This window comes from Anguilla rostrata, chromosome 1 (genome assembly GCF_018555375.3).
Source record: "Anguilla rostrata isolate EN2019 chromosome 1, ASM1855537v3, whole genome shotgun sequence".
Taxonomy (NCBI): domain Eukaryota; kingdom Metazoa; phylum Chordata; class Actinopteri; order Anguilliformes; family Anguillidae; genus Anguilla; species Anguilla rostrata.
In genome coordinates, this window is record NC_057933.1 from 52,809,528 (window position 1) to 52,835,859 (window position 26,332).

General features: G+C 49.1%; 1 protein-coding gene and 1 long non-coding RNA gene across 2 annotated transcripts in view; one reads left to right on the forward strand and one right to left on the reverse strand.

Annotated features, from left to right (window-relative positions):
- Positions 1–708: 708 nt before the first annotated feature.
- On the reverse strand, positions 709–25,577 carry mms22l (MMS22-like, DNA repair protein). Its single transcript, XM_064342100.1, has 25 exons — positions 25,390–25,577; positions 24,758–24,962; positions 24,245–24,370; positions 23,312–23,364; positions 23,077–23,164; positions 22,794–22,971; positions 22,328–22,421; positions 21,402–21,532; positions 21,166–21,279; positions 20,407–20,571; positions 20,244–20,303; positions 18,022–18,141; positions 17,208–17,461; positions 13,931–14,440; positions 8,307–8,488; positions 7,723–7,873; positions 7,086–7,213; positions 6,514–6,656; positions 6,227–6,386; positions 5,697–5,866; positions 5,278–5,489; positions 4,254–4,420; positions 2,895–2,985; positions 1,400–1,567; positions 709–993 (listed from the first exon to the last, which is right to left on the reverse strand). Exons 2-25 carry the CDS (start codon positions 24,931–24,933, stop codon positions 918–920), a joined length of 3,717 nt encoding a protein of 1,238 aa, XP_064198170.1. The 5' UTR covers positions 24,934–24,962; positions 25,390–25,577; the 3' UTR covers positions 709–917.
- LOC135258679 (uncharacterized) overlaps positions 25,559–26,332 on the forward strand; it is a 29,679-nt gene continuing 28,905 nt past the window's right edge. Inside the window, exon 1 of the long non-coding RNA XR_010331059.1 lies at positions 25,559–25,893. This is a non-coding gene — a long non-coding RNA (uncharacterized LOC135258679). The remainder of the gene's footprint in view (positions 25,894–26,332) is intronic.

A 26,332-nucleotide genomic window follows, 5' to 3' on the forward strand; every position in this document is an offset into this window, starting at 1 on the left:
CACACCCATTCACACAACCCTCCATAGTTCACATGTGAATGTGCACATAGAAACACTCAAATCTCAATATTTTAAGCTATGTTCACAGTACAGGCCTTAATGCTTAATTACAATGTCTTGCTCAGATCTGATCATTTCGCATTGACCGTTCACATTCATGATTTTAAGTGATGGAAGTGTGAACAGACCTCTGCCCTGAGAGAACCCGCATGCGCAAATTAACAAGAAAACTGTTTCAGAGACATTTCATCATGGAAAAAACTAAATAATGGTGCTAGTGTTGACCAAGAGTACTTTCTGTGGAGGCTGGATGATGCTTCATTAGCATGTTGAGGATGAGAGCGAGACGGTGGAGTAAGGTCAAAGTAGTGATGGTGATACTGACCTGCACCTGTCTGTGCACTGAAGTGTGACGTTAAAAACAGAAATTCCGATCTGACTGTTCTCACGGCGGTCACATGGCCACAGATCGGATAAGTATCCAATCTAGAACCACACATGAACGTGGCCCAAATCTGGTATGAAAAGATCAGACTTTGGTGTTCACACAGCTTAGACAAAGTCATATCTGTGTCACGTAGGCAAAAAATCAGACTCGGGCCACTTGGGCCACACGTGCACGTACGCACACACACCTCAGTACTTAGCATGCACACCCCTCTCTGCGGGCAGTCCTACAGCAGGGCTGATCATGAGTCACTGACCGAGTGGAGTGCTCACAGCCATATTTTATTTTACATCAGTCATTTGCATGCATCTGCACTCTCGGACCAGCGCTCATACATTATACACATTATACAGCGTTTCATCTGATTCACAACCAGAGTCCAGGAGGTTGCAGGTTCAGCTACAGATTCACAGATGTGCGAGACATCTCGGTGGGTGAGGGTCAGGGGTCAGAGTTCAGAGTTCAGGGATCAGTCCTCTTCCAAGCTGATCATCTCTATCTGCCCTCCTTCTCCCAGGTGAGAGAGCAGCTTCCTGTAGGCATTTCTGTCACAAACACAAAGGTGCGGTAAATACAGTGTCCCCCCATGCCAAGGATCTGCCATATTTAATTTCACACAATACTTAAGCTAACAGCTGTTAGCATGGAAAGTCTAGTGTCTGTAAGCTCTCATGTTAGTGTCAGTGCTGTAGCTCTGAGTTGGGTCAGTGCTTTGTATCAGTGCTGTGTAAATCAGTGTCAGTGCTGTGTGAACCAGTGTAAGAGCTGTGTCTGTCAGTGCTGCATGTATCAGTGTCAGTGCTGCATGTATCAGTGTCAGTGCTGTGTGAATCAGTGTCAGTGCTGCATGTATCAGTGTCAGTGCTGTGTGAATCAGTGTCAGTGCTGTGAGCATCAGTGTCAGTGCTGTGCCCTCTGTAAGTGCTGCAGGTATCAGTGTCAGTGCTGTACCTCAGTGTGGTGTTCCTCCCCAGGCCTCTCTTGGTCTCAGTGTTCCTCAGGCTTTGTGACAGGACAGGGACCAGACCCGACACCACAGACTGGTCCAGAATGGCTACCGTTTCCAAAATACTATAAACCTGCTGGTCATAGACACCTGCATTTTCTTCTATGAAGCACCTGTAATAAATACAAACACAAACTGTACAGCTACCTGACATCCATACACAGTACACAGTGTACAGCTGATACACGCATTCTGTAACTGGTGTGTGCAAGCGTGCACATGCAGAGGCATAGCGAAGTGCACTGCACCTTAAAAACAAACAGTTTAGCAGGCTGGGTTAGAAGGGCGCATTATGGGGGTCAGAGACAGATCCACAGCATCGCAGCCTCAGCACCTCTGCTAGTCACACAGCAGAGCTCAGAGCTCAACACACCTCCCTGACTGGCACACACACTCTACACACTACACCCACCTGATAGAGCTCAACACACCTCCCTGACTGGCACCACACACTCTACACACTACACCCACCTGATAGAGCTCAACACACCTCCCTGACTGGCACCACACACTCTACACACTACACCCACCTGATAGAGCTCAACACACCTCCCTGACTGGCACCACACACTCTACACACTACACCCACCTGATAGAGCTCAACACACCTCCTGACTGGCACCACACACTCTACACACTACACCCACCTGATAGAGCTCAACACACCTCCCTGACTGGCACACACACTCTACACACTACACCCACCTGATAGAGCTCAACACACCTCCCTGACTGGCACCACACACTCTACACACTACACCCACCTGATAGAGCTCAACACACCTCCCTGATCTGCACCACACATTCTACCACTACACACCTGATAGAGTCAACACACCTCCCTGACTGGTACACACTACACCTATACACACTAACCAACTGATAGAGCTAACACACCTCCTGACTGTACCACACAGTTACACATTACAGCCACCTATAGGGCTCAACACACTCCTGAACTGGCACCACACACCTCTGCCAGTACACCCACCTGATAGAGCTCAACACACCTCTCTGACTGGCACCACACACTCTACACACTACACCCACCTGATAGAGCTCAACACACTTCCCTGACTAGCACCACACACTCTACACACTACACCCACCTGATAGAGCTCAACACACCTCCCTGACTGGCACCACACACTCTACACACTACACCCACCTGATACTCAGCTACAGTGGAAAACTCTTAAAACTGAACACTGTCACTTTACCGCTGAAGCTAGAACATTCCAATTTGATGCACTCTATGACTAATCAAAAAGGGGTGTGGCCACGTACAATGGATGCCGTACTGTTATGCAGCATCAAAACCTCCTGTCATTCAGAAGCAGAGAGGAAGAGGAGAACTGAAGGAGCATTTCACAGAACCCCTGCTGGACCCGAACCTCAGGCTGACCCAAACACAGCTGAAGTGCTGATGACGTCACTCACTTGAGGACAGCTGAGAGCTGGTCACATGGTCCCTCTCTGGACGCACACCTCTCCACCACCAGCTGCAGAACGTCCGTGCTCAGCTTCCTCACTGCAAAGACACGCCCCGCTGTCAATCAAAACTCAGAAAAGGCCCCAGGTGCACAACTTCACATCAGCTAATTCACTGAGGTGTAACTTAGATAATTTAAAAATCTTACATGTGCAATTTACTAACAAATTAGTGCTTCCTAAGTCCGTGACCTCATGGGAAGGTCACAATAATTCGACCCCCATGACTCTGTATATTAGGGAAATATTAATATGTGATACTCAGAGCGACAGTACCACTGTGACTGGGGTTAGGTACATGATTGTGTGAGGTATACGCAGTACTATGCAGTGTGAATGTGGGTGTAGGCAGTATTAATGTGAGGTGTGGGCAGTATTAATGTGGGTGTAGGCAGTATTAATGTGAGGTGTGGGCAGTATTAATGTGGGTGTGGGCAGTATTAATGTGGGTGTGGGGAGTATTAATGTGGGTGTAGGCAGTATTAATGTGAGGTGTGGGGAGTATTAATGTGGGTGTGGGCAGTATTAATGTGAGGTATGGGCAGTATTAATGTGGGGTGTGGGCAGTATTAATGTGAGGTATGGGCAGTATTAATGTGGGTGTGGGGAGTATTAATGTGGGTGTGAGCAGTATTAATGTGAAGTGTGGGCAGTATAATGTGGGGTGGCAGTATTAATGTGGGTGTGGGCAGTATTAATGTGGGTGTGGGAGTATTAATGTGGGGTGTGAGTAGTATTAATGTGAGGTGTGGGCAGTATTAATGTGAGGTGTGCAGAGTATTAATGTGGGGTGAGGAGAGTATGAATGTGGGCGTGGGCAGTATTAATGTGAGGTGTGGGCAGTATTAATGTGAGGTGTGGGCAGTATTAATGTGAGGTGTGGGCAGTATTAATGTGGGTGTGGGCAGTATTAATGTGGGTGTGGGCAGTATTAATGTGAGGTGTGGGCAGTATTAATGTGGGGTGTGGGGAGTATTAATGTGAGGTGTGGGCAGTATTAATGTGGGTGTGGGCAGTATTAATGCGAGGTGTGGGCAGTATTAATGTGGGTGTGGGCAGTATTAATGTGAGGTGTGGGCAGTATTAATGTGAGGTTTGGGCAGTATTAATGTGGGGTGTGGGCAGTATTAATGTGGGCGTGGGCAGTATTAATGTGAGGTGTGGGCAGTATTAATGTGAGGTGTGGGCAGTATTAATGTGAGGTGTGGGCAGTATTAATGTGAGGTTTGGGCAGTAATGAAGAGAGGTTTATTAATGTGTTATTAATGGTGCAGAAGGCAGGGGGAGCTACAGAGTCGCTGGTCCCACCCTGTGGCTCGTTGACCAGCATCAGGCAGCGCAGCACTGCTGGGAGCGGCAGCGTGAGCAGCTCCAGGCTCAAGTCCTTCATCCGTCTCAGCAGCTCCAGCAGGAAGGCCAGGACCGAGGCCAGCCGAGGGGGCGGGGCGTGGCCCTTAAACTGCAGGAAGTTCTCACTGCAACATCCCAAACACGTTACACATTACAGCACCGCACTGACCAAACATAATGCTTTGTTAACTTTACTGGCGTGTAGGTTTTCAGGTGTGAAACAGGTGAGATTTCTAGATGTACACGTATGAATGTGTACCAGACAAGACAGCTGGGTGTGCGGGATACTGGCTGTATGAAATATGAGGTTTCTGGGTGTGTAGCTTTTTGAGTGTGTAATAGGTAAGACAGCTGGCTGTTTAGGCTTATGGGTGTGTAATATACTGAGTTTCTAAGTGTAAAACAGGACAGCCCCCATCTACTTGCAGGACATGATTCGATCCTATGTCCCTGCTCGACCACTCCGCTCTGTGGCAGCAGGGCACCTTGTAACCCCTCGCACCCGACCAAAGGGATCACAGAGCTTCTCCACCCTAGCTCCCCAGTGGTGGAACGAACTCCCCGTCCCTCTCCGAACCTCCCCCTCACTACCCATCTTCCGCTGTGGCCTGAAGACTCATCTCTTCAGACTATACCTAGACTAACCGCCACCACGCTGCATATTTCACTCTAAATCCCCCCCCCCCCCCTTTTCATGACACTTGTTACATGTTGCCCCATCCCAGCACTTTTTGGTAATTTGTATTTGTCCTAATACTGTAGCTTATTCTTCTGCCTAGTTGGCTTTGCAGAGGTTAGATCTGAATAGTGTTCACTGTGTGAACTAAACTGTGTTCTTGGCTAGAAACAGCTGTACAAAATAAGTATTGTATCTTACTGAACCTGTGTTTAGTAGTTGTCTATGACCATGAAATGCACTTTTTGTACGTCGCTTTGGATAAAAGCATCTGCCAAATAAATTTAATGTAAGGTAAAACGTTACCTGAGCACTTGTAAGATAGCTTTCCTCAATGTTGCCCCCTGGGGGTTGGGTGAAGTCTCACATACAGCCAGCAGGACCGGGTGATTGGCCACGGTGGCAGTGGAGGGCGTGGCCGGGAGGAAGCGGCCCAGGTAGTGGGAGGTGACGCTGTGGAGCTGCTGCTTCAGGTACGCCCCTTGAATCTGAGCCACACCTGCTGCCACCGACAAGCCCTGAGATTTTTTGGGGGGGGTGTGGGTGCGGTTAGTCACTACAGCCTTCATTTAATCAACTGTTAATATCAATTTTGTTAATGTCAAATCGTGTGCAGACTCACTCCTGAAATAAGTTCAGAGGGCAAGGGTGAGAGAAAGTGGGCAGGGCCACAGGTTGACTGGCAGGACTGAACGGGGCTGCGGGTTTGAGTGGGAGGGGCTCACCTGAAGGTAGAGAGGCAGGTTCTCCTTCACAGCGGACAGCACCTGAGGGGAGAGCCCTTTGTCCTGCTGGAAGACGGCGTGGGGGAGGAGCAGCACGTCCACAATGCGAAAGAGCAGCTGCTGCGCTTTAGAGGTGGCCAGTAGGGGGCTCCACTGCTTCACCACACAGCCTAAAACACCAGTGCACACAAGCACGTTGTACCAGGAGATCCAGAGCTGATGTCACACTTCCCTCTCTCACCCAACAAATGGAAGGTGAATGATTGAACTGACAGTGCTACTGCATGCAGAGAAGAGATAAGTGTGGGTATGGAGGTGGGGCAAGTGTGTCAAAGTGGGGGTTGCTACAGGTCAGCAGGAGAGGTATGTGTATGTAGATGAGGTGGTACAGGTGAGCAGGAGAGGTATATGTATGTAGATGATGTGGTACAGGTGAGCAGGAGAGGTATATGTATGTAGATGAGGTGGTACAGGTCAGCAGAAGAGGTATTTGTGTAGATGAGGTGGTACAGGTGTGTACAGATACAGACCCACGGCCCAGTATGCCAGCTGCAGTCCCTCTGGGGGGCCCTTGTTCACCAGGTAGGGCTTGATGTGTTTCAGGACGTCCCCCACGTACTCCAGCGCTCTGGTCACCATGCCGGAACGTTCTGCCAGACTCTCCAGCCTGGAGTAGGCCCGGCCCACAGCCTGTCAAACCCAACACAGAGGGAGTGTCACTATAAGGCCTAGCGTGTGCGTGCGTGTACGTGTGTGTGTCTGTGTGTGCGTGCGTGTACATGTGTGTGTGAGTGTGTGTGTAACAGATGTACTTTACTTTGATAAAGGTTGCCAGAGCAGGCACAGGCTCCTGCCTGCTGGCTCCAGATGGAAGCCCCGCCCCCTGCAGAAGAGACTCCACCTCCGGCAGCTGGAAGACCAGCCTGGTGAGCTCTGGCAGGAGATCAGCCAGCGCCCGGCCTGAAACAGAGCAGTTTATAGCACAGCTACAGTATACAACAATGAGCAATGCATTTACATGTAGCTACATAACATAAAGGAACACACCCATAAAGCACACAACATCACACAAAGTATCTAACATACAAGACTGCACACACTATAGTGCATATTGTACAAGACAGGTCCCATGTATAACTGTCTGTATCCTGTGCTATGTTAAAGTAAGCGCACACAGTCTCTGAAAGTGAAGCTGGTATCACAGCAGAATTGGAGGAGTGAACTGAAAGTCACCTGGAGTTATGGCACCACTCAGGAGAGCGCTTAAAATAACTCAAACAGAGGCTACATCCTGCAGTATGTACCAGACTACCAGCCTAAGATAATATTCACAGGTGCTGTAAGAAAATGCCTAACGACTGACCCCCCCCATCAGAAGCGCAGCGGTACCTGCCCTGCTGTCCGTCCCGTCGGCGCTCCTGTGGAGGTGCTGCTGCAGGACGCTCCGGACCCAGGCCCGCACGCACTGGGCCTGCGCAGAGCCAGACCCGGCCGCGCTCAGGGAGGACACGAGGGCGCTGCGCGGACAGGAAGAGGCCGCTCAGAACCCGCACACGACCGCGGGGCCCGAGAGGCACAGCGTGCTCGCACACGGGCCTGGCGCACTGAACACTCACCTTCCACACTCACTCGCCTGACAGCGCTTTTTAAACAAGACTGCTTACAATGAGATTCAACGCCTGGTAAAGTAACAAGGGCAATACAAGCGCCAGAACAGCGCTGGCAATAACATTACAGGCACTGATTTCAAAACTGAAAGGACTCGCACAAGTGAATGAATTATTAAGTACGCAAACATTCGACACAACACAAAGCAATGAATAATTAAAGAACAAAACGGAGAACTGAAATTGTAGAATTTGAGCTCCAATGTAGCCTGAAGCCAGGTAGTGCATGCAGGGCAGGGAGTTCAATCCCTGAACTCCCTGCCCTGCAGGGAGCGGGGGTGGGTGTAACGCACAGCACAGGGAAGCCTATCCAATCAGAGGCCGCAGCTTGTGTGTTCACAGGCAGAGGGGCCGCCCACCTGTTCTGGAGCAGGTGGATGAGGTAGCGAGTGACCAGCAGGGGGTGCAGCATGTCGTCCCAGCTGAAGAACTGCATGATGGACAGGACAGGGTGGGGTTGGAGGTCCTGAGGGGCGGAGCCGGGCAGCTCTAAGGCCAACAGCGTGAACCCTGGGGGTGTAAAAAGGGGTGGGGCGACTCTCTCTTTACAAACCAGTCAGGAGCACAGGAACAGCTCACAGCCAACTTCACAATGCAGCCAACACCAACTCCACAGCACACACTCCCACATTTAAAATCCTCACATTTACAGCAGGAAAGCAATCAAAATAGTTCTACTCAAAAAGGCCGGGGTATGGACTGGGGCTGACAGAGCTGCTTTGGGAGCAAGATTAAGGTTCAGGTTACGGTTCATTTTTCAATTTCTTTATTCACAGTCTGCAACATGCATTATGTGGCCTAGCATACAGTTTGTATGAGCCCTGGAACTCTGGCTCATGAAAGGACTTGAGAAGTTTCTGAATGTGCAGCGGAGGGAGGAGTGGGAACACTGACTGCACACGGCGCGTTCAGGCTGCGGGTGAAGCCCCGGCGCTTCTCTCACCTGCAGCCGAGTCGGCCAGCTGGGCCGGGGGCGTCTGGGACAGCCGAGAGCTGCGCAGGAAAGGGAACAGGTTGGCCCACAGTGCCCCTGCCACCGCTAGGTGGCGCTCTTTAGCCACACTGGGAGGAGGAGAGGCAGCAGCTGCAGTGTGAGAGAGCTGGGCACAGCGCTGAAGGACCCTCCTACAGGAGACAGACAGCAGGAAACAGTGAGACACACAGCCACTTTCACACATAAACACACACACACGCATACTCACTCACACACACATACACACACACATACACACGCAAATTCACTCACAGACACGCATACTCACTCACAGACACGCACACACACACACACACACACACCTACAGGAGAAAGACAGCAGGAAACAGTGAGACACACAGCCACTTTCACACATAAACACACACAGACACACATACTCATACTCACATACGTACACACACACACACACCTACAGGAGAAAGACAGCAGGAAACAGTCAGACACACAGCCACGTTCACACACATAAACACACACAGACACACACGCATACTCACTCACACACACATACAGGAGACAGACAGCAGGAAACAGTGAGACACACAGCCACTTTCACACACATAAACACACACGCATACTCACTCACTCACACACACATACATACACACACACACACACACACACACACACACACACACACACACCTACAGGAGAAAGACAGCAGGAAACAGTGAGACACACAGCCACTTTCACACATAAACACACACAGACACACATACTCATACTTACACACACACACACACACACACACCTACAGGAGAAAGACAGCAGGAAACAGTCAGACACACAGCCACTTTCACACACCAACTTACACACAAGACACACATACTCATACTTACACACACACACACACACACACACTAACTCACTCACCCACACAAACAACACACACAATCTTATGTGAATCTTATGGCTGTTTGGAAATAACATGTCACGAGCACACAGAGATTAGTAATTACTGCCTTTTTCTATATAAATCAGCAAAATTTGTGATATTGCCAAATATTGAACTGTTGCTTCAACTATTTAAATCGTATCCTATCTTGAAGCCTGAGGTTTACAGCCCTAATTCTTAGCAAGTTTAGGTTTCTACAAAATGCAAATTGTCAGTAACGGCATGAGGTGCCTTTTCCTTAATTTAGGCTTAAGAAATACAGCAAAATAACAAAACAAAAAAAACTCTCTGTGAATGAACTGGAGGGGTGATACTGCTCTTTTAACTTAGAAACAAATATCATTTTCTATGTTGCCATTTAAATTTTGTTGTACAGCGTTTTGTACGTTGTACATTACCAAAATATGAGACTACTAGTCAAAAACAGTGCAACACTGAAGGTTTACACCATTCTGCAGCAAATGCTTCAACATACCGGAGGAGGTTCCTCCCTTATATGAAATTAATTTACTGCACTGAATGCATTTTGCTATGTGTGTATTGCTGCTTTCTCTAGTGAAGCATAAAGGGAAAGGTATTATAAAATGTGAAATACATCAGCGAAATGGAAGACATTGTCCTACTTTATGATTCACAGTTTTTAAAAAAAATTAATCTTATTGAAATACAAGAAAGAAATACGCCCTCTTTTTGCCCCACCTCCCTTTTTTAACACTCTTTGGAACGATCGCCTATGACACAGGAGTCCTGGACAGCCCCAGTGTTTGCTGGTTTTATGGGTGTTCTTAGCACCCCTGGTTCATTTAGCCTAACTGGGTAAGGAATCCACACACCCTGTTCTCAAGGCCTTCATTTGGCCACAAAAACCTGCAGACACTGTGACCACCGGGGAGTTCAGTTTCACACCCCTGACCAATGTCATTTTTGTGATGCCATAGAGTGAGCAGGTGAGATACAGTCAACTATAACTAGCTCCTTTTCCATGAAAGAATTAGCCTATATCGCTACAATGTAATGTGCATCAAAATGTCACAAGTTATTGTGACAATGCTAATGGAAAATGAGTTAAATCGATGCTAAATTAGTTAAATGATGCTAAACTAATTTGCTCACTAGAGATAGATTACAGTAGATCCTATGGTAGGAACTAAACTGGTGCCGTCCATCATAAGCCATTGATAGAGCTAACACTGTTAGCATGTAGCCCGTATTGTCTAATATCCTTGTACTGGATGCAGAGACGCACACAACTGGTATCAGTGTCCTCATACGAATCTGGGCAATGTACCTAAAAAGCTCATTTCCAAAAAAGTGTTGTTGGCTTTGGGAAGAATCCTCCAACACCAATCACCTCTGACTCAAACCTGAACAGCTGTATTGCAGTATCAGGATCAGTGAATATGTCTTCCACAGACTCAGAGTAAAGAGTCATCTGAGTCACTGATAATGTCCGTGGATACAGAATCAAATATTTCAATGCCATCCATTTCTGTCATCTTTTCAACCTAAAGGTGGAATAGCAGAGCTGTCCACCCCATTACATCACGCATCACAGAAGTAATTTTCAGGCGTATCTTCATCAAGGGTGAAAATAATTTGAGGTCAGTTATGTGTGCATGTATGTGTATACACACACAGACACACTTACATAAATGCTACTAATCTCCTCATCTGAGCAACTGACACAGTCATTTCCAAAAAAAACCAAGATTAACAATATTGACATTTGATATGAAAATATTGATTTAAGGTATTCTTGTTATTTTTCTTTTGATTGGCTGGGGGAGTTGCTGTAGTGTGACTGGCGGGGGGTTTGAGAGCAGCTGCAGTGCGATTGGGTGCAGGGTTTGAGTGGCTGCAGTGCGATTGGCTGCAGGGTCTAGCAGTGGCTGTAATGCGGCTAGGGGTTTGAGAGCAGCTGGCTCTAGCACAGATAAGGAGCTAAAGGAGCTGTAATCCCATTTAGGCAGGGGATGATCCCTCTGTCCTGCCATTCTGTAGGATGAAAGGGAGCGCTGGAGAGAGATCTGGGGGTGAGCACACAACCCCACCCCCCGAATCCACTCGCCCCCCCGCCCCTAAACGCCTTCCAGCAAGGTTGCACCTAATCCAGAGAGAGCTGAGACAATCGATTACAGTCTGAATTCATTAGCCTCGTTACCGCGACGACCCAGCCATTCACACCCATTGCTTCTTATTGTAAAAGACATCATCAGAGACCCAGTTTAATCCTGTTCGCCGCGGTTTCTGTAACACACACACACACACACACACACACACGGAATAACGGGGAAAAAGGACTGGAACGCATGGCTGAAGGAATCACTGCATCACTCTCTCCCCTACAGAGGTATTCACCATCTCCATCTCCCTCCAGCAGCGCTCCCTCTCTGTCCATCTCCATTTCCATCTCCCTCTGACAGTTCCCCCTCTCCAGCTCCCCTCCACAGGGTTCCCTCTCTCTTATACCATAGGAGTACCCAAAGCAGCAAAATGTTCTCCTACCTAAAACAACTGTAATATACAGTGGATCTTCTGTGGCACAGTTCTCTAATATGACAGAGGGAAGGAAATGACACATATTCCCATTTCTACTGAACTCCAAATGTTCTCTCCTTCCAGGAAAGCCATGACCAATGGGATACAACACCCAGGTAGAACATTACATGTATAACATTCGTACGTGGCCTGTACACGGTAATAAGCCCACGCTTTTATTTAGCGCTAAAAGTATTAATGCCGCTTCCCTGGGGCTCTTAAGTGAAGTGCGAGTGTGCCGTACATTAAGCAGAAAGGGCTGGGGAGGGAGAGAGGGCGTCGGAGCAGAACGGGGCGAGGGTGGGGGGGTGCGGGGGGGTTCCGGGCCCAGGGGCAGCTGTCGGCAGGCAGGGATCCTGCTAATTGATCGCAGAGGACCTGATTACCGCGCGGCCGGTGGGATCGCAGGCTGAATCGGATCGCGGGAATCAGGGGCCTGATTACCAGGAACACGGACCCGTCCCCTCTGTCCCCCCTCACGGGCTTCGGCGGAGCCAAACCGGACCGCGCCTCCCCTCTAATCCCGCTAATGTTTTCACATTCGCTTCCTGGCTAATGACGATAATGCCGTGATGACAAAATTGCGGAGCCACGTAATTACGCTTTAATTGTATCGCTGGAAAACGCGCTAATCAAAAAAAAAAAACACAGGAGCGTCGCCGCCGGAATCGGAATAGCGCGGTGAAGCAAATTTGAGGGCGGCTAACTGGGTCGGCGCGATGGCGCCGCCCTGGGGAGGCCAAGCCCTGGGGAACCTCCGTTAGAGGCCGTTACTGTGCAAACGAGCGGCCCGCGCCCCTGCCGCCCCCGCCGGGCAGGGTGAGGGGAGTCAGCGCGGTGCCCGGTCGTGCCCCCCCCTCCCTTGGGGGACCCGCGCGGGGAGCCGCCGTGTGAGGCGAGGTAAATTTGGGAGCAGGTGAGTGCGTGCGACTGTGGAGCGGAGCACAGGGAACGCTGTGGAGGACGGAGACGCTGCATAATCAGCGCAGTCACAAGCCTGGCTCTGCCACGCCAGGCCCGGGGCGAGCCCAAACCCAACAGACATCGGCTGGGGAAGGTTCTGGAACAGGAGCCCGCGCAGCCCTGTGGAGAGGGAAGGGCCGCTCTCCGCCCACACACGGGGCTTAAGAGTACCTCACACCTGAGTCCCGCAGGTGAACTCCCCCGTGCCCAGCCTCATCGCCTGATAGGAGGAGCGTTCCCGTGGCGATCGCGGATCCGAGGGGCCCCTGGGGTCTCTACGGGGCGTAACTCAGTGCACCCCTCAGCCAGCACCTGTTCAGGGTGACCCGGGAGGGCTCTGACCCATCCCAGCACAGCAGTAAAGACAGCGGCACTGGGGTGGCCATACGCTGAAGCACATCACAAAGACCCCCCCGTGGTAGACAGGCAGAGCTCAGCGCCTGCGAGGCAGGGCCGTGTATCTCTGAGACAGAAGTCCGCCTGTGCTCCTGAAGCCTGGCCTGTTCAGCTGCGAGACAAACATGGCTGTTGGCAGAAGTCCCCGTGTGAGACAAACGCCAGTCTTTCTGTGAGACATGCCTGTGTGTCTATGTGGCCAGGAGCCCAATGTGTGACTTGGGAAGAGGACCACTGCAGGAGGGAAGCAGACTGTGTCTGGCCTCTGTGGAAAACCAAGCAAACTCTTCAGCTCTGTGGGGCTCATACGGAGTAGCTGTGTGTGTGTCTGTGAGCATATATAGATGTACACAGTCTGTGTGTGCGTGGATGTGTATATGTGTATCTGTGCATGTGTGCGTGTGTGTATATGTGTTTGAGAAAGGCAGTATATCTGTGTGTGTGCGTGCGTGCGTGTGTGTGTGTGCGTGTGTGTGTATATATGTGTTTGAGAAAGGCAGTATATCTGTGTGTGTGTGTGTGTGTGTATATATGTGTTTGAGAAAGGCAGTATATCTGTGTGTGTGTGTCTGTGGGTGTGTGTGTGTGTGCGCGTGTGTGTGTGCGTGCGTGTGTGTGTGTGTGCGTGCGTGTGCGTGTGTGTGTGTGCGTGTGTGTGTGTGTGCGTGTGTGTGTGCATATGTGTTTGAGAAAGGCAGTATATCTGTGTGTGTGCGTGTGTGTGTGTGTGTGCGTGTGTGTGCGTGCGTGCGTGCGTGCGTGCGCGCGTAAGGCAGGGACTCACTGCAGCTGGGCGAGGATGCTCTGAACGAAGCCGAGGGCGGAGTTAATCTCTGACGGGCGGCAGGCGGGGAGGAGCAGGCTGAAGCCCTGGTTGAGCAGCCTCTCCTCGGACAGGTGCAGGAAGGCGCTGGTCTGGAACACCTCCTCCGCGCCCTCCAGGTAGGACTCCAGCGGCCCCCACAGCGCCAGCTTGCGCGCCGGCTCCGTGGTCTTCAGGTAGAACTCGCGGGCGACCCGGGCGAAGGCCGCGCCCAGCCGCTCGGCCAGCGCCCCCACGTCCAGCCCCTTCTCCACGAAGAGCAGCAGCAGGGCCAGCTGGCCCCGCCACACCAGGGCCTGCAGGGCAGGGCCCAGGGGGGGCGGGGACAGCAGCTCCAGCAGGTCGAAGGTCCGAGCCGCCACGTCTTCCAGCTCGCCCGCGCGCGCCAGGACCAGGAAGAGCAGCAGGAAGTTGGACAGGCCGCCCTCGGACAGCTCCTTCATCCTCCGCTGGTGAAACTTGGAGTATATCCTGCGGGGGGAGAGAGCAGGGTGACAGAAACATTCAAAATGTAAACCACACACAGAAAAGGGAACTGATTTTTCCCCTTTCTTTTTTTAATGTACAAACACACTGAGTTTTCATTTCGCTCGATGAGCTGTAAAGTCCTGTAACCCAACCAACTAAAAAAAACCCATGCAACTAAACTCTAACTGGTATTTGAGGAAAAGTAAAGCTTTGACAGCTACACTGCACTTTTTTTTGGAGACATTAGTATTTGTGTGAGAAAGGGGTACACGGCATTCTCGGGGTGGACGCTGACACGCTCAGCCAAACAGCTGCAGGCCAACTCTACTGCCATGGGCCTGAAATCAATACCCCTCCTAGGGCAGTTTGGGGCCTTCTGCCCCAAACAGAGAGAGCGCACTCCCAGACGGGAGCTGAAGTGAGGGAGCGGAGGGTGATCAGGGTTGTGCTTCAGCTGGTCTCTCGGTTTTAAAAATGTTCATTCAGACTTTTAAAATAGCAAGTCATAAAAAATGGTTGTGACGCAAAAAACAACTGTTTTGGACAACAGGCATCTAAAAGCGGCTTTCTCGTCTTTAAGAAACCATGTCTCCTTGCAGAGAGACGCCTCCTATTGACAAGCACTATTTAGAATTGTGAGGGATGGCACAGTCTGGCAAGCAGCAGTGGCAGCAAAGGAACATTAGAATCCCTGCAACTTTAAAAAGCAGGCTGGAGGCAGTCACTGTAAAACCACCCCAGCGTTCTAAATTGCTGCCGTTTTGGTATTAAAATAGTGACCTAAAATATTTCTCTATACAGGTTTCATTCTATCAATAAAAAAATAATGTAGGAACAGAGCAGAGAAGCTACCATTTCTGTTCAGGTGTAAATGTAATGTTTATCTTGCCCGGTTGCCGAAAACCAAACTAGCCAATCAAACACCAGCGTTACTTTACTCATCTTCATGCTGGTTTGTGATTGGTTAAGTAATTATGCCATGAAAGTGCAACATCATGAGCATAATAATGTCCATAGCAACACCCTGCTGGAAACACAGTCAAAAAATAATACAGTATCCTGTTATTTATTATAGCTACATTATTATAATGTGAAAGCTGTTCGACATTAACATTAGCTAGACAGCTAATTTAGCCATTTAACGTCATTATTCACACAACGCATGACAGAATAACTGCACACACTTGCAATATTATTCTCAAAATTTTATCAATTTAGGGTCTTCAACAACAACAACTGCGGTGGATATAAAGTGCCAGTGGGTGAAGCAAATCGCCATTCTGACAGCTACCATGTGACTCATCATATCAGCAGTGACGTACGCTCTTCCCTAAATATGTTCATTGTTACTGCTCCTTAAATGTTTGGGGGTGCTAACCCAAAATTTTAAATTCTGAGCCCTGCTGCCTCCCGACTGAGTGGTTCAGAATGTTTTCTCCTACAGAGAGAGCCCTAGCCAGAAACCGGGATGAAGCGGACTAGCGTGGGCCTTCTCATTCGGCCCCGGAGTCTTCAGCTGCCATTTCGGCTCACGTTTAAGTGAAAGATCCGCTAGCTTCACTTGCCACGATGTGCCCACATGCATTGTAATTCCCAAAAACATTAATTCAAACAGTAAAATACAAAGCCTGCGGGGCACATTAGTTAAAAATAGGTGGCTTAGCTGCTAAATGAAACCCCAGAGAAAAAGAACAGTTGGGAAAGAGAGATAGAAAGTGAAGACAGAATGGAAGAGAGGAACCGAAAAAGAAGGAAAAAGAAAAAGTAGGCTGGGGGGTGTTCAGTGCTGACTGTTTGTTTGTCCAGCTTTTCAGAGGGGTGAGCAGATGCAGCTGGTTTATGCAAGATGGACACCCAATACACACACACACACACTCTCTCTCTCACACACACGCACACACACACACTCTCACACTCTCTCTCTCACACACACACACGCACTCACACACGCGCACACACACACGCACACACACATACACCACACACACACACACACACACACACACACACACACACACACACACACAACACACACGGACACGCACACTCACACAAACGTCTCACAGGCAGAGATCAGCATGAACCATGCTGGGCGAGGGGGAGCAGGGGGGGTTCTGGACCAGACCCAGACCACTCCGTGCCAACTCCAGGCGCCTATTCCACACCGCAAGCCCCCGCCTGGCCGCGTCTCCGAGCCTCGAACCCAGCCGTCTCGGTTGAGGCATTAACCCGCCGCGCTCATTAGCTAATTAGCCTCCGTGTCTGCTCCGTGTCTGTGCATGTTCCAGGCAGACGGAAGTCATTATCCGGATTTATCCGGCCGGCTCCGGGGGGAGCCTCGCTTCGCTGGCGCGGGCCGCCCGCCCGCCCGCCCCCCCGCCCGCTCTGTGATTCGGGTCGCAGGTTCCGGTGCGAGGCAGAGACGGCGGGAGCCTCAAACCTGAGCGCGCTGCCTGGGCAGGAGGAGGGTCCTCAGGGACACGTCCGCCAGAGCAGCAGGGTGTGCTGGGACAGCCCCGGACTGCCTCTCAGCTCAGACCCCCAGACAAAGGGGCACAGGAACCAAACTGTTCTACTGCACGCCAGGAAACTAAAAACTAAAAAAAATGTAACAGGACTATTTAAAAAATAAAATAAAAACAAAAAAAATTTTCATGAAATTTGGTTGTATAATAAAATAATTAAAGCTGAATAGAAATCCATTATAAGCTAGCAGAGCCAGAGGTTGACCCAGCAGAATTTGCGCACCCTCCCCTAAGGCCTCCCTTACCTGCCCTTCATCTGCCTCCAGGGGGCGCCGGCGGCAGCGCCGTCCTGGGTCAGGTGCAGCGCCAGGATGCGCAGGAAGATGTGGAAGGAGTTCGCAGAGCGGTAGAGCTGGGCGTGGCCGGCCGAGCGGAGGAGGGAGGGGCTCCGCGGCTCGCGGCTGCAGCAGACCCGCGCTTTCTCCAATAGGGCGAGGGGAGTCCGGCTGACGGAGCACAGCCCTGCCACGCCCAGCCAGGGCACCGTGAAGGAAGCGTTCTGGAGGGGGAGGGAGGGAGGGAGAGAGGGAGAGAGAGCCAGACATAAGGGCGTGAATGACCTGTTTCAACTGTTAACAAGCATTCAGACACAACTCAGGGGCTTTCTACTTCAAACCCATTTCAACCCATACATCAAATATAGCAATAGTACACTTAATCAAGAGCATGAAAAACAGGAAATATCCATCCCAACATAAAAATTTGAGCCACACCAGGGCTTTTTACAGGCAGGAGAATGTAACGAGTTGGACCTGGGGAGCCCTTCAACCTGAACACTCACCTACTTCAAGTATGAACTGGAATGGCTCAAACTGTGAGAAATAAGTGCTTCCCCACAACACATTTTATACTCTTGAACTTTTCAGGAAACATCTGAAACTTCACCAGTGTTTTTTGGGGTGCTCCTGTGACATCCAACTGTACTGATGTTTGTTATGATACCGAGATGTTTTTGCGACGTTGATAAGTTAATGCGATTTCAGTGATGTTTTCTGAGGTTTTGGAGATGTTTTTGTGGTTTTACGGTGATGTATTTCGGTATTTTGTGAGGTTACTCACGAGGTTTTTGCAGTAGTACTCCCACAGGGTAGTGACGGCGCTGCTGTTAGAGTCCCACAGGAGACACAGACTGAGACAGCAGTGAACATGCATCCGCACCTGCTCCTCCTGCAAGCCTCCCTGTAACACATTACACACGCCATTACACTCTTACACACCCCATCACACTATCACACACATTACACACGCCATTACACTCTTACACACCCCATCACACTATCACACACATTACACACGCCATTACACTCTTACACACCCCATCACACTATCACACACATTACACACGCCATTACACTCTTACACACCCCATCACACACATTACACACGCCATTACACTCTTACACACCCCATCACTCTAACACACGCCCTCACTCTCTTACACATATTACACATAACCATCACACTATCACACACATTACACATGCCATTACACTCTTACACACCCCATCACACTATCACACACGCCATTACACTATTACACACCCCATCACACTATCACACACATTACACACGCCATTACACTATTACACACCCCATCACACTATCACACACATTGCACACGCCATTACACTCTTACACACCCCATCACACTATCACATACGCCATTACACTATTACACACCCCATCACACTATCACACACATTACACACGCCATTACACTATTACACACCCCATCACACTATCACACACATTGCACACGCCATTACACTATTACACACCCCATCACACTATCACACACATTGCACACGCCATTACACTATTACACACCCCATCACACTATCACACACCATTACACTATTACACACACCATCACTCTAACACACGCCCTCATTCTCTTACACATATTACACATAACCATCACACTCTAACACACGTTACTCACACCATTACACTATTACACACCCCATCACACTATCACACACATTACACACGCCATTACACTATTACACACCCCATCACACTATCACACACATTGCACACGCCATTACACTGTTACACACCCCATCACACTATCACACACATTACACACGCCATTACACTATTACACACCCCATCACACTATCACACACATTACCCACGCCATTACACTATTACACACCCCATCACACTATCACACACATTACACACGCCATTACACTATTACACACCCCATCACACTATCACACACATTACACACGCCATTACACTATTACACACACCATCACACTATCACACACATTACACACACCATTACACTATTACACACCCCATCACACTATCACACACATTACACACGCCATTACACTGTTACACACCCCATCACACTATCACACACATTACACACGCCATTACACTATTACACACCCCATCACACTATCACACACATTACACACGCCATTACACTATTACACACACCATCACACTATCACACACATTACACACGCCATTACACTCTTACACACCCCATCACACTATCACACACATTACACACGCCATTACACTGTTACACACCCCATCACACTATCACACACATTACACACACCATCACTCTAACACACGCCCTCACTCTCTTACACATATTACACATAACCATCACACTGTAACACACATTACACACGCCATTACACTCTTACACACCCCATCACACTATCACACACGCCATTACACTATTACACACCCCATCACACTATCACACACATTACACACGCCATTACACTCTTACACACCCCATCACACTATCACACACGCCATTACACTATTACACACCCCATCACACTATCACACACATTACACACGCCATTACACTATTACACACCCCATCACACTATCACACACATTGCACACACCATTACACTATTACACACCCCATCACACTATCACACACATTGCACACGCCATTACACTATTACACACACCATCACTCTAACACACGCCCTCATTCTCTTACACATATTACACATAACCATCACACTGTAACACACATTACACAAACCATTTCTCTAATACACACCATCACACTCTAACACACGTTACTCACACCATTACACTATTACACATGTGACTCACTCCATTACACTAGTACACACAGAAAATACACAATCACACACTCTTGCACTCCTACAAACCTCCCGGTAACTATAAAACTATAATGCATGACTCTGGAACTGAAAGGTTCCACAGCAGTGCTCACACGCAGTCATCAGCCAATCACAGCGCCCTGTGCTTTCAAAGGCGGGCCCTACCTGAGGACTGCAGGTTAGCTTGAGCAGCTCAATGACTAAGCTCCAGTTGTCTTCCACTTTCTGCAAAACAGGAGACATTTCTCGTATTGAGTCAGTGCAACCGCTGCGCCATCCCATTTCAAACACACCGATGCCCACAACTCCCCCTGTACCCACACAGTACCTCGCTGTGAAGGGTCCCGTTTCGGCTGTACTGGCCCAGGTCGGCCAGCTGAGTCACCAGCCACCAGGTGAAGCCCAGCGTGTCCCTGCAGGGGCTGGGGAGACCGGCCTGCGATTCGCCCTTCAGGTGTCCCTGCAGTGGGGCACTGATGTAGCTCCAGAAGGACTGAAAACACACACACATACACAAACATGAACACACGTACACATACACGCACACACACACACACACACACAAGCACACACGCACCACTGTCAGTGTAACTCCTCCCCACAATGTTAAACAGCATGCCACACAGTCCACACTCCAGGGCACTGGTCATTACAGGACTTTATTCACCCAGTAACACCTAAAAGCATTGGTCTTCTGTTTGTGTTTAGTATCCAAATGAGCTTCTCTGGAGTGCCTCCCGAAATCCTAGAGTTCTGGTCAACACTGAAATGATTTCACAGGTGACAATATTTAGGTACTGTGACATTATGCAATAAGGTTACATCCAGTGTCAGTACATACTCACTTGGGTTCGTATGTATTCACCTGTCTGTGCACCTGTGCATATCATTCTGTGTAAATACTGACCTGTGCGTGTGTGTGTGTGTGTGCGCGTATGTTTATATATACAAACACTCACCTTTGCGCATGTGTGTGTGCACGTGCACTCACCTGTGTGGGTGTGAATTTGTGTACTCGTCTGTGTATGCATGTACTCGCCTGTTTGCTTGTGTGTGTGTGTATGCGTGTGTATGCACATATGCTCACCTGTGTGTGCAGCACCCTGCTCCTGTGCTCCAGCAGGTGTCTGATGAGGATCCACAGCTCCTTGGTGCAGGTGCAGTGGTAGTGCTGGGTGGTCAGAGCCTCTGTGGGTCTCACCTGCAGGTGCACACACAGTCAGGGACATAACCTTCCACTGCTGCAGGCCCACAGGTGTTCTCACATCTAAAACACACACACAATGCAGGTATGGAGGCCGTGTGCACCTGCCAGGCACTCACCTTGCTGTACTTATTCATCGCCATGCTGATGAGGTCACACAGCAGACTGTTGAGATGCTCCTCAAACAGACTGACGCTGGTCAGATTCTCCCCCGTGAGATTCACAAACTGGTGCGCATACACCACCTGACCTGCAGAGGGCGAAATGGTGGCTCTCTCACCTCGGTGTTTTGATCATCGCATCGTTCATAGGCCGTGTCTGAAAGGTCTAAAACTGCATCCTTCACCTGACAGAGAGCTTAGGCAGAAACACCGCCCAGTCAATCGGTAATCATTTCAGATCAGTGACATCACTTCAGAGCTTCAGGTTATCTATCTGAGCTGTGATTTTATGTGTGTTTATGAGTTGTGTTCAGGAGCTATAGCTCAGTTATGTTCTGTAGCTGTAGGTCTATGCTGTGTTGAGGAGCTGTAGATCTATGCTGTGTGTAGGAGCTGTGTTCAGCAGCTATAGTTCAGTTATGTTCTGTAGCTGTAGGTCTATGTTGTGTTTAGGAGCTGTGTTCAGCAGCTATAGTTCAGTTATGTTCTGTAGCTGTAGATCTATGTTGTGTTGAGGAGCTGAAGATCTATGTTGCGTGTAGGAGCCGTGTTGTGGAGTTGTAGGTCTATGCTGTGTTTAGGAGCTATGTTTAGGAGTGGTAGGTCTATGCCAGTGGTTCCCAACCCTGTCCCTGAAGATCTAGGTTTTCATTTCAACCCTAATCTGGCACACCTGATTCTACTAATTAGCAGCTCATTGAGAGCTTTACCTGTTGAATGAAGTGTGCTTTGTTAGGGTAGGATTGAAAACCTCCAGTAACAGGGTTGGGACGCTCTGGTCTATGCTGTGTTTAGTAGCTGTGTTGAGGAGTTCTGAGTCAGTGCTGTGTTTAGTAGCTGTGTTGAGGAGTTGAGAGTCAGTGCTGTGTTTATATCAAACTCACTCTGCATCTTTTCCCCCAGCAGGTGCAGGATCTCCAGCAGGGACCAGTGGCAGTCCAGGTACAGATGCAGCAGGTGCCACGAGGGAGGGAACAGCTGTAGGGAAGAGAAATAAAGATGAACACACTCAACACAAACTATAAACCATGCGCACAAAATCTTACACACACATTCACCCTGACCCTTACATACATGCACAAACATACGCTAAGTCTTCCACACACAGTAACCCTACATCTTAAATACACACGCACACGTATGCACGCATGCATACACACACAAGCATGCATGTTTAAAATCGCTAAATAAATAAACGCAATGCAAAATTCATTAGTGCGATAGATGAAGGCACTATCTGTGCATGTGTGTCTGTGAATGAGTGTGCAACAGTGTGTGCATGCGCGCGGGCATGCGTGTGCACGTGAACGAGCGCACGAACACGTGGGTGTGCGCGAGTCGCAGCTGTACCTTGCCCTGGTGGTGTATGGTGAAGGAGCTCTGAACGTTGGCGGGCAGATCGCGGAGCCGTCCGATGAGGAGGGTGACCCCGAAGAGCTCCTCCAACAGCGCAGAGGGAAACTGCGCCTCCAGGTCCTCGTACGGGTGCGCTACGCCCTCGTCCAAAGCTCGAGGAGGCTCCACAAACCTGCGAGTCGCACACAGAGTCACACACAGGAAGGCCTGCGGGCCACTGCAAGCCCCCGCAGAGATGCTACGTTTGGACCGGCGTGAACAGAAGGTCTCCTCTTACCTGAAAGTGAAGACCTTCACATACTGGAGGAACTGCACACACTGCTGCCTCAGAGCTTCCGCTTCAAAATGGAGGCTGCTCGCTTGCGCTAAATAAACACAACAAAATAAACTACTGGGGAAAAATGACTCGCGGATCGACTTCTTTACCCGAACGGCACTGCGGTAAGAACAGCAGAGGCACTCGTTTGCTCTCAAAGCCACACAGATAATTCGGCAAAGCTGAAGAGGTTTACCAAAGTCATGCGAGCTGTTCTGCACCAAAGACTCCAGGCTGAGAATCTTCTGCCTGGAAGAGGTGGACAAACAGGAACACAGGCATCAGATATTACTGAACAGGACAAAAAATCTAAACAAAAAACAAGGCAAAGGAAACCTGAATCCAAACATTCAGAGACAGCACCCAGTTTAAAGAGCCTGCCGTTGGGAGCAAATTCTCTGCTGTGGAAGGATACAGCACAGGTACTGCACACTTAAGCAGACTGTCAGCTTTTGCAATCTTTCCATCCTCATACTGTACATCCTAACTGAAGAAGGTTTTAGCTGTACAGTAATATTATAGGAGTGGGTATTTTTTCTACTATTTGTTTGTAAGTGTCTTTGGCCCAGTGGACACAGCGTAGTCCGGATGTGCACAAGACTAGGTTTGAATTTGACTCACCGGATACCACAGTTGTCTCCCTGAACCAATTACAACAAACAAAGAAGCTCAAAGGAGTGCCATTGGTTGGGAGGACCAAAACTATCACATAAATAGTGCCTACAGCAACGACCTCAGGGGTTTACAAAGGCCTGTGCCGTCACAAAGCACCACCCATCCATTTTCCTAAACCACTCATTCCAGCGGTCTGTTTGGTGAGTGGGTGAGATGCAGAAATACACCCTGGACAGGTCACCAAACCATCACAGGACCCACACACCATTCACACACACACACTCATACCTACAGGCAATTTACAGACTCCAAGTAACCGGAGTACCCGACGGAAATCCATGCGGACACGAGGAGAACATGCAAACTCCACACAAAGAGGCCCTCAGTCAGGGTTCAAAATCGTCACCTTATTGCTGTGGGGCAACAGCGCTATTTACTACGCCACCTGGCTCCCCTATAAACCACCACAGAGGGGCGACAGGGAAAGAGGCTGAAAATTAGGCCGGGGACTCACTTGAACAAGCTGAACAGAAAATTGGAGGACTCGACCAGCGCAGTCTCTGTGACCCAGGGAAAGCCGAAGAGCTCCACGGTGTCCGCCTCACAGTCCCCTGGAGCAGGGTCCAGCCTCAACATTAGCCTGGAGCATGGACACAGACAGTGATCAGGCACACAGACTGCACCACATCCACAATACAGGGTTTCCACAGCATCTCTCAATACTGTCAGTCAGGAGCTTCTGGAGGGTCCATGGAGATGCTGAGGTCTATCACGAGATTACAGAACTTAGAGCATACATTACACCAGTCACGCTGATATGAACACCCCTCACATTAGACACTCCACTCCTTACGCTGCACACCATTAGTATTAGTGTTTTCAGGGTGCAGAAAGGGTGTTCAAGCATTAAGTGGGTTCTGGGTTCAGGAAGTTGGGGGAAGTGTTCTACAGGGGAGAAGCAGTATGCTAAAGTGTGGTGCAAGCCGCCCCTTGCCATCTGCAGAATGAGCCACTGCGACAAACTGACCTCTTTAGCGAGCCCCTGGCGATGTAACCTTCCGAAGACACTGTCCTGGCTTCGTCCCGGCTCGGTTCAAACGCGCAGGAGAACCAGGGTGGCCGCGCCGGACTGAAGTCGCACTGACTATCGGGCTCGAAGGGCGACACCGGCGGCGTAAGAGACTGGCCGAAGTCATCCTCCATTTCGCTCGTGGTCTAAGACAGAGAATTATCTGCCAAAAATAAAATCAATTTTAATATCCTCTGTATGCTACTGTAAATATCGCAGCGTAACAAACATTGACATTAAATTAGCGACCCAAAGCATAACTAACAAAAGTGAGGCACCCTGCAAGCTTTCAGGTAGCTACCCAAGCTTCATTACATTAGGTTGTTGACCTGCTAGCTACTATATTAACGAGGAAGTACGATCTAAAATGACAAGCTGACGTTACCAGTCTTCGTTCTCTTTAACTGGCTATGCACAGTGAAAAGGTAGTAACTGTTGTTATTGGCTAGCTAGTACTAGTAATTCGCTGACTAGTCTATTCTCAGATATGCTATATGCTGAAGAAGCAGCTAGCTATGTTTAATATTGCTGTCCGTACAAAGAAAGTGGTGGTTGACATGTTTGCGTTGTATAAAAGCTGAATTACTTACACTGTATGAGCTTAACCTGCCGTATCCAACTTTAACCACCGAGCTTCATTCCAAATCCTTCCCGTCTCTCCCGCGCGAGTGGACCATAAACAGAACGCATGCGCACAGCCGTCGAAGCTAAATCCTCCAATTTCATTGGTTAGAAGTTCTCCGTGCCTTATCAGACCAAAATAACGTGGAATTGTGGAAACAGTGTAGCTGACAGAAGACGAAACGGATGAGGTTGTTGTCGATCAAAGGGTGGCGTTGTAAATACGTTAAGTCATAACTTTACATTGATCTGTTGGACAGTATACCTAATTTATTATGGGAAATAATTACGCTAGTCGTTAGAAATGATTACTTATTTAAAATCCTGAATTGACAGTGATGTAGATGTTTTCTAGCTAACGTTAGGTAATCTACGAGTAGCCTTCTGGTCAGTTTAGTTAAAGTGGTAACTAGTTTACTAACATCACTGGGTCATGAGATTCTGCTGGTTTACTGGAACAAGGAAGAAAACTGGTACGTTTGCCACGACCTCTAAGTGCATGAATATCACGTCCTCTGCGCCCCTGTCTGACTCCAAGAGTTCCCGTCTAATTAAAAACCAGTACATCAGTTATATAAAATTAGACCCACAGTAACCCTGATTTCCATATGCAGATTTCAAAGCGCAGGCAGTGTCTCGCCGTTGTATTGTGTCTACGCTCAAAACCTTCTCCGCTACTTGCCCACATTTTAATAAGAAATGTAGCGACCCACAAAACTCCTGTTGTTGAAGTACATTTTACTTGCAGCTACAATACCATAAAATTATTTTATCGGGCACGAACGCAAATCCTTGCAAAACTGGATTGGTGTGAACAGCCCGCTCTAGTGCAATACCAGGAGGATTTCTTTTTATTTCGCGCTTGTAAAGGAAACTTGGAGCTCAATAATGGAGATACAACACATAGGTTAT

What these genes read in the sequence shown, in the direction of transcription:
- mms22l (XM_064342100.1), bottom strand. Translation starts at nt 24,933, where the DNA reads ATGGAGGATGACTTCGGCCAGTCTCTTACGCCGCCGGTGTCGCCCTTC. An exon ending in GTGAAGGTCTTCACTTTCAG is followed by an intron (nt 22,972 to 23,076) that starts GTAAGAGGAGAC and finishes TGCGACTCGCAG; the next exon opens with GTTTGTGGAGCCTCCTCGAG. An exon ending in GCTGGCCGACTCGGCTGCAG is followed by an intron (nt 7,874 to 8,306) that starts GTGAGAGAAGCG and finishes TTACACCCCCAG; the next exon opens with GGTTCACGCTGTTGGCCTTA.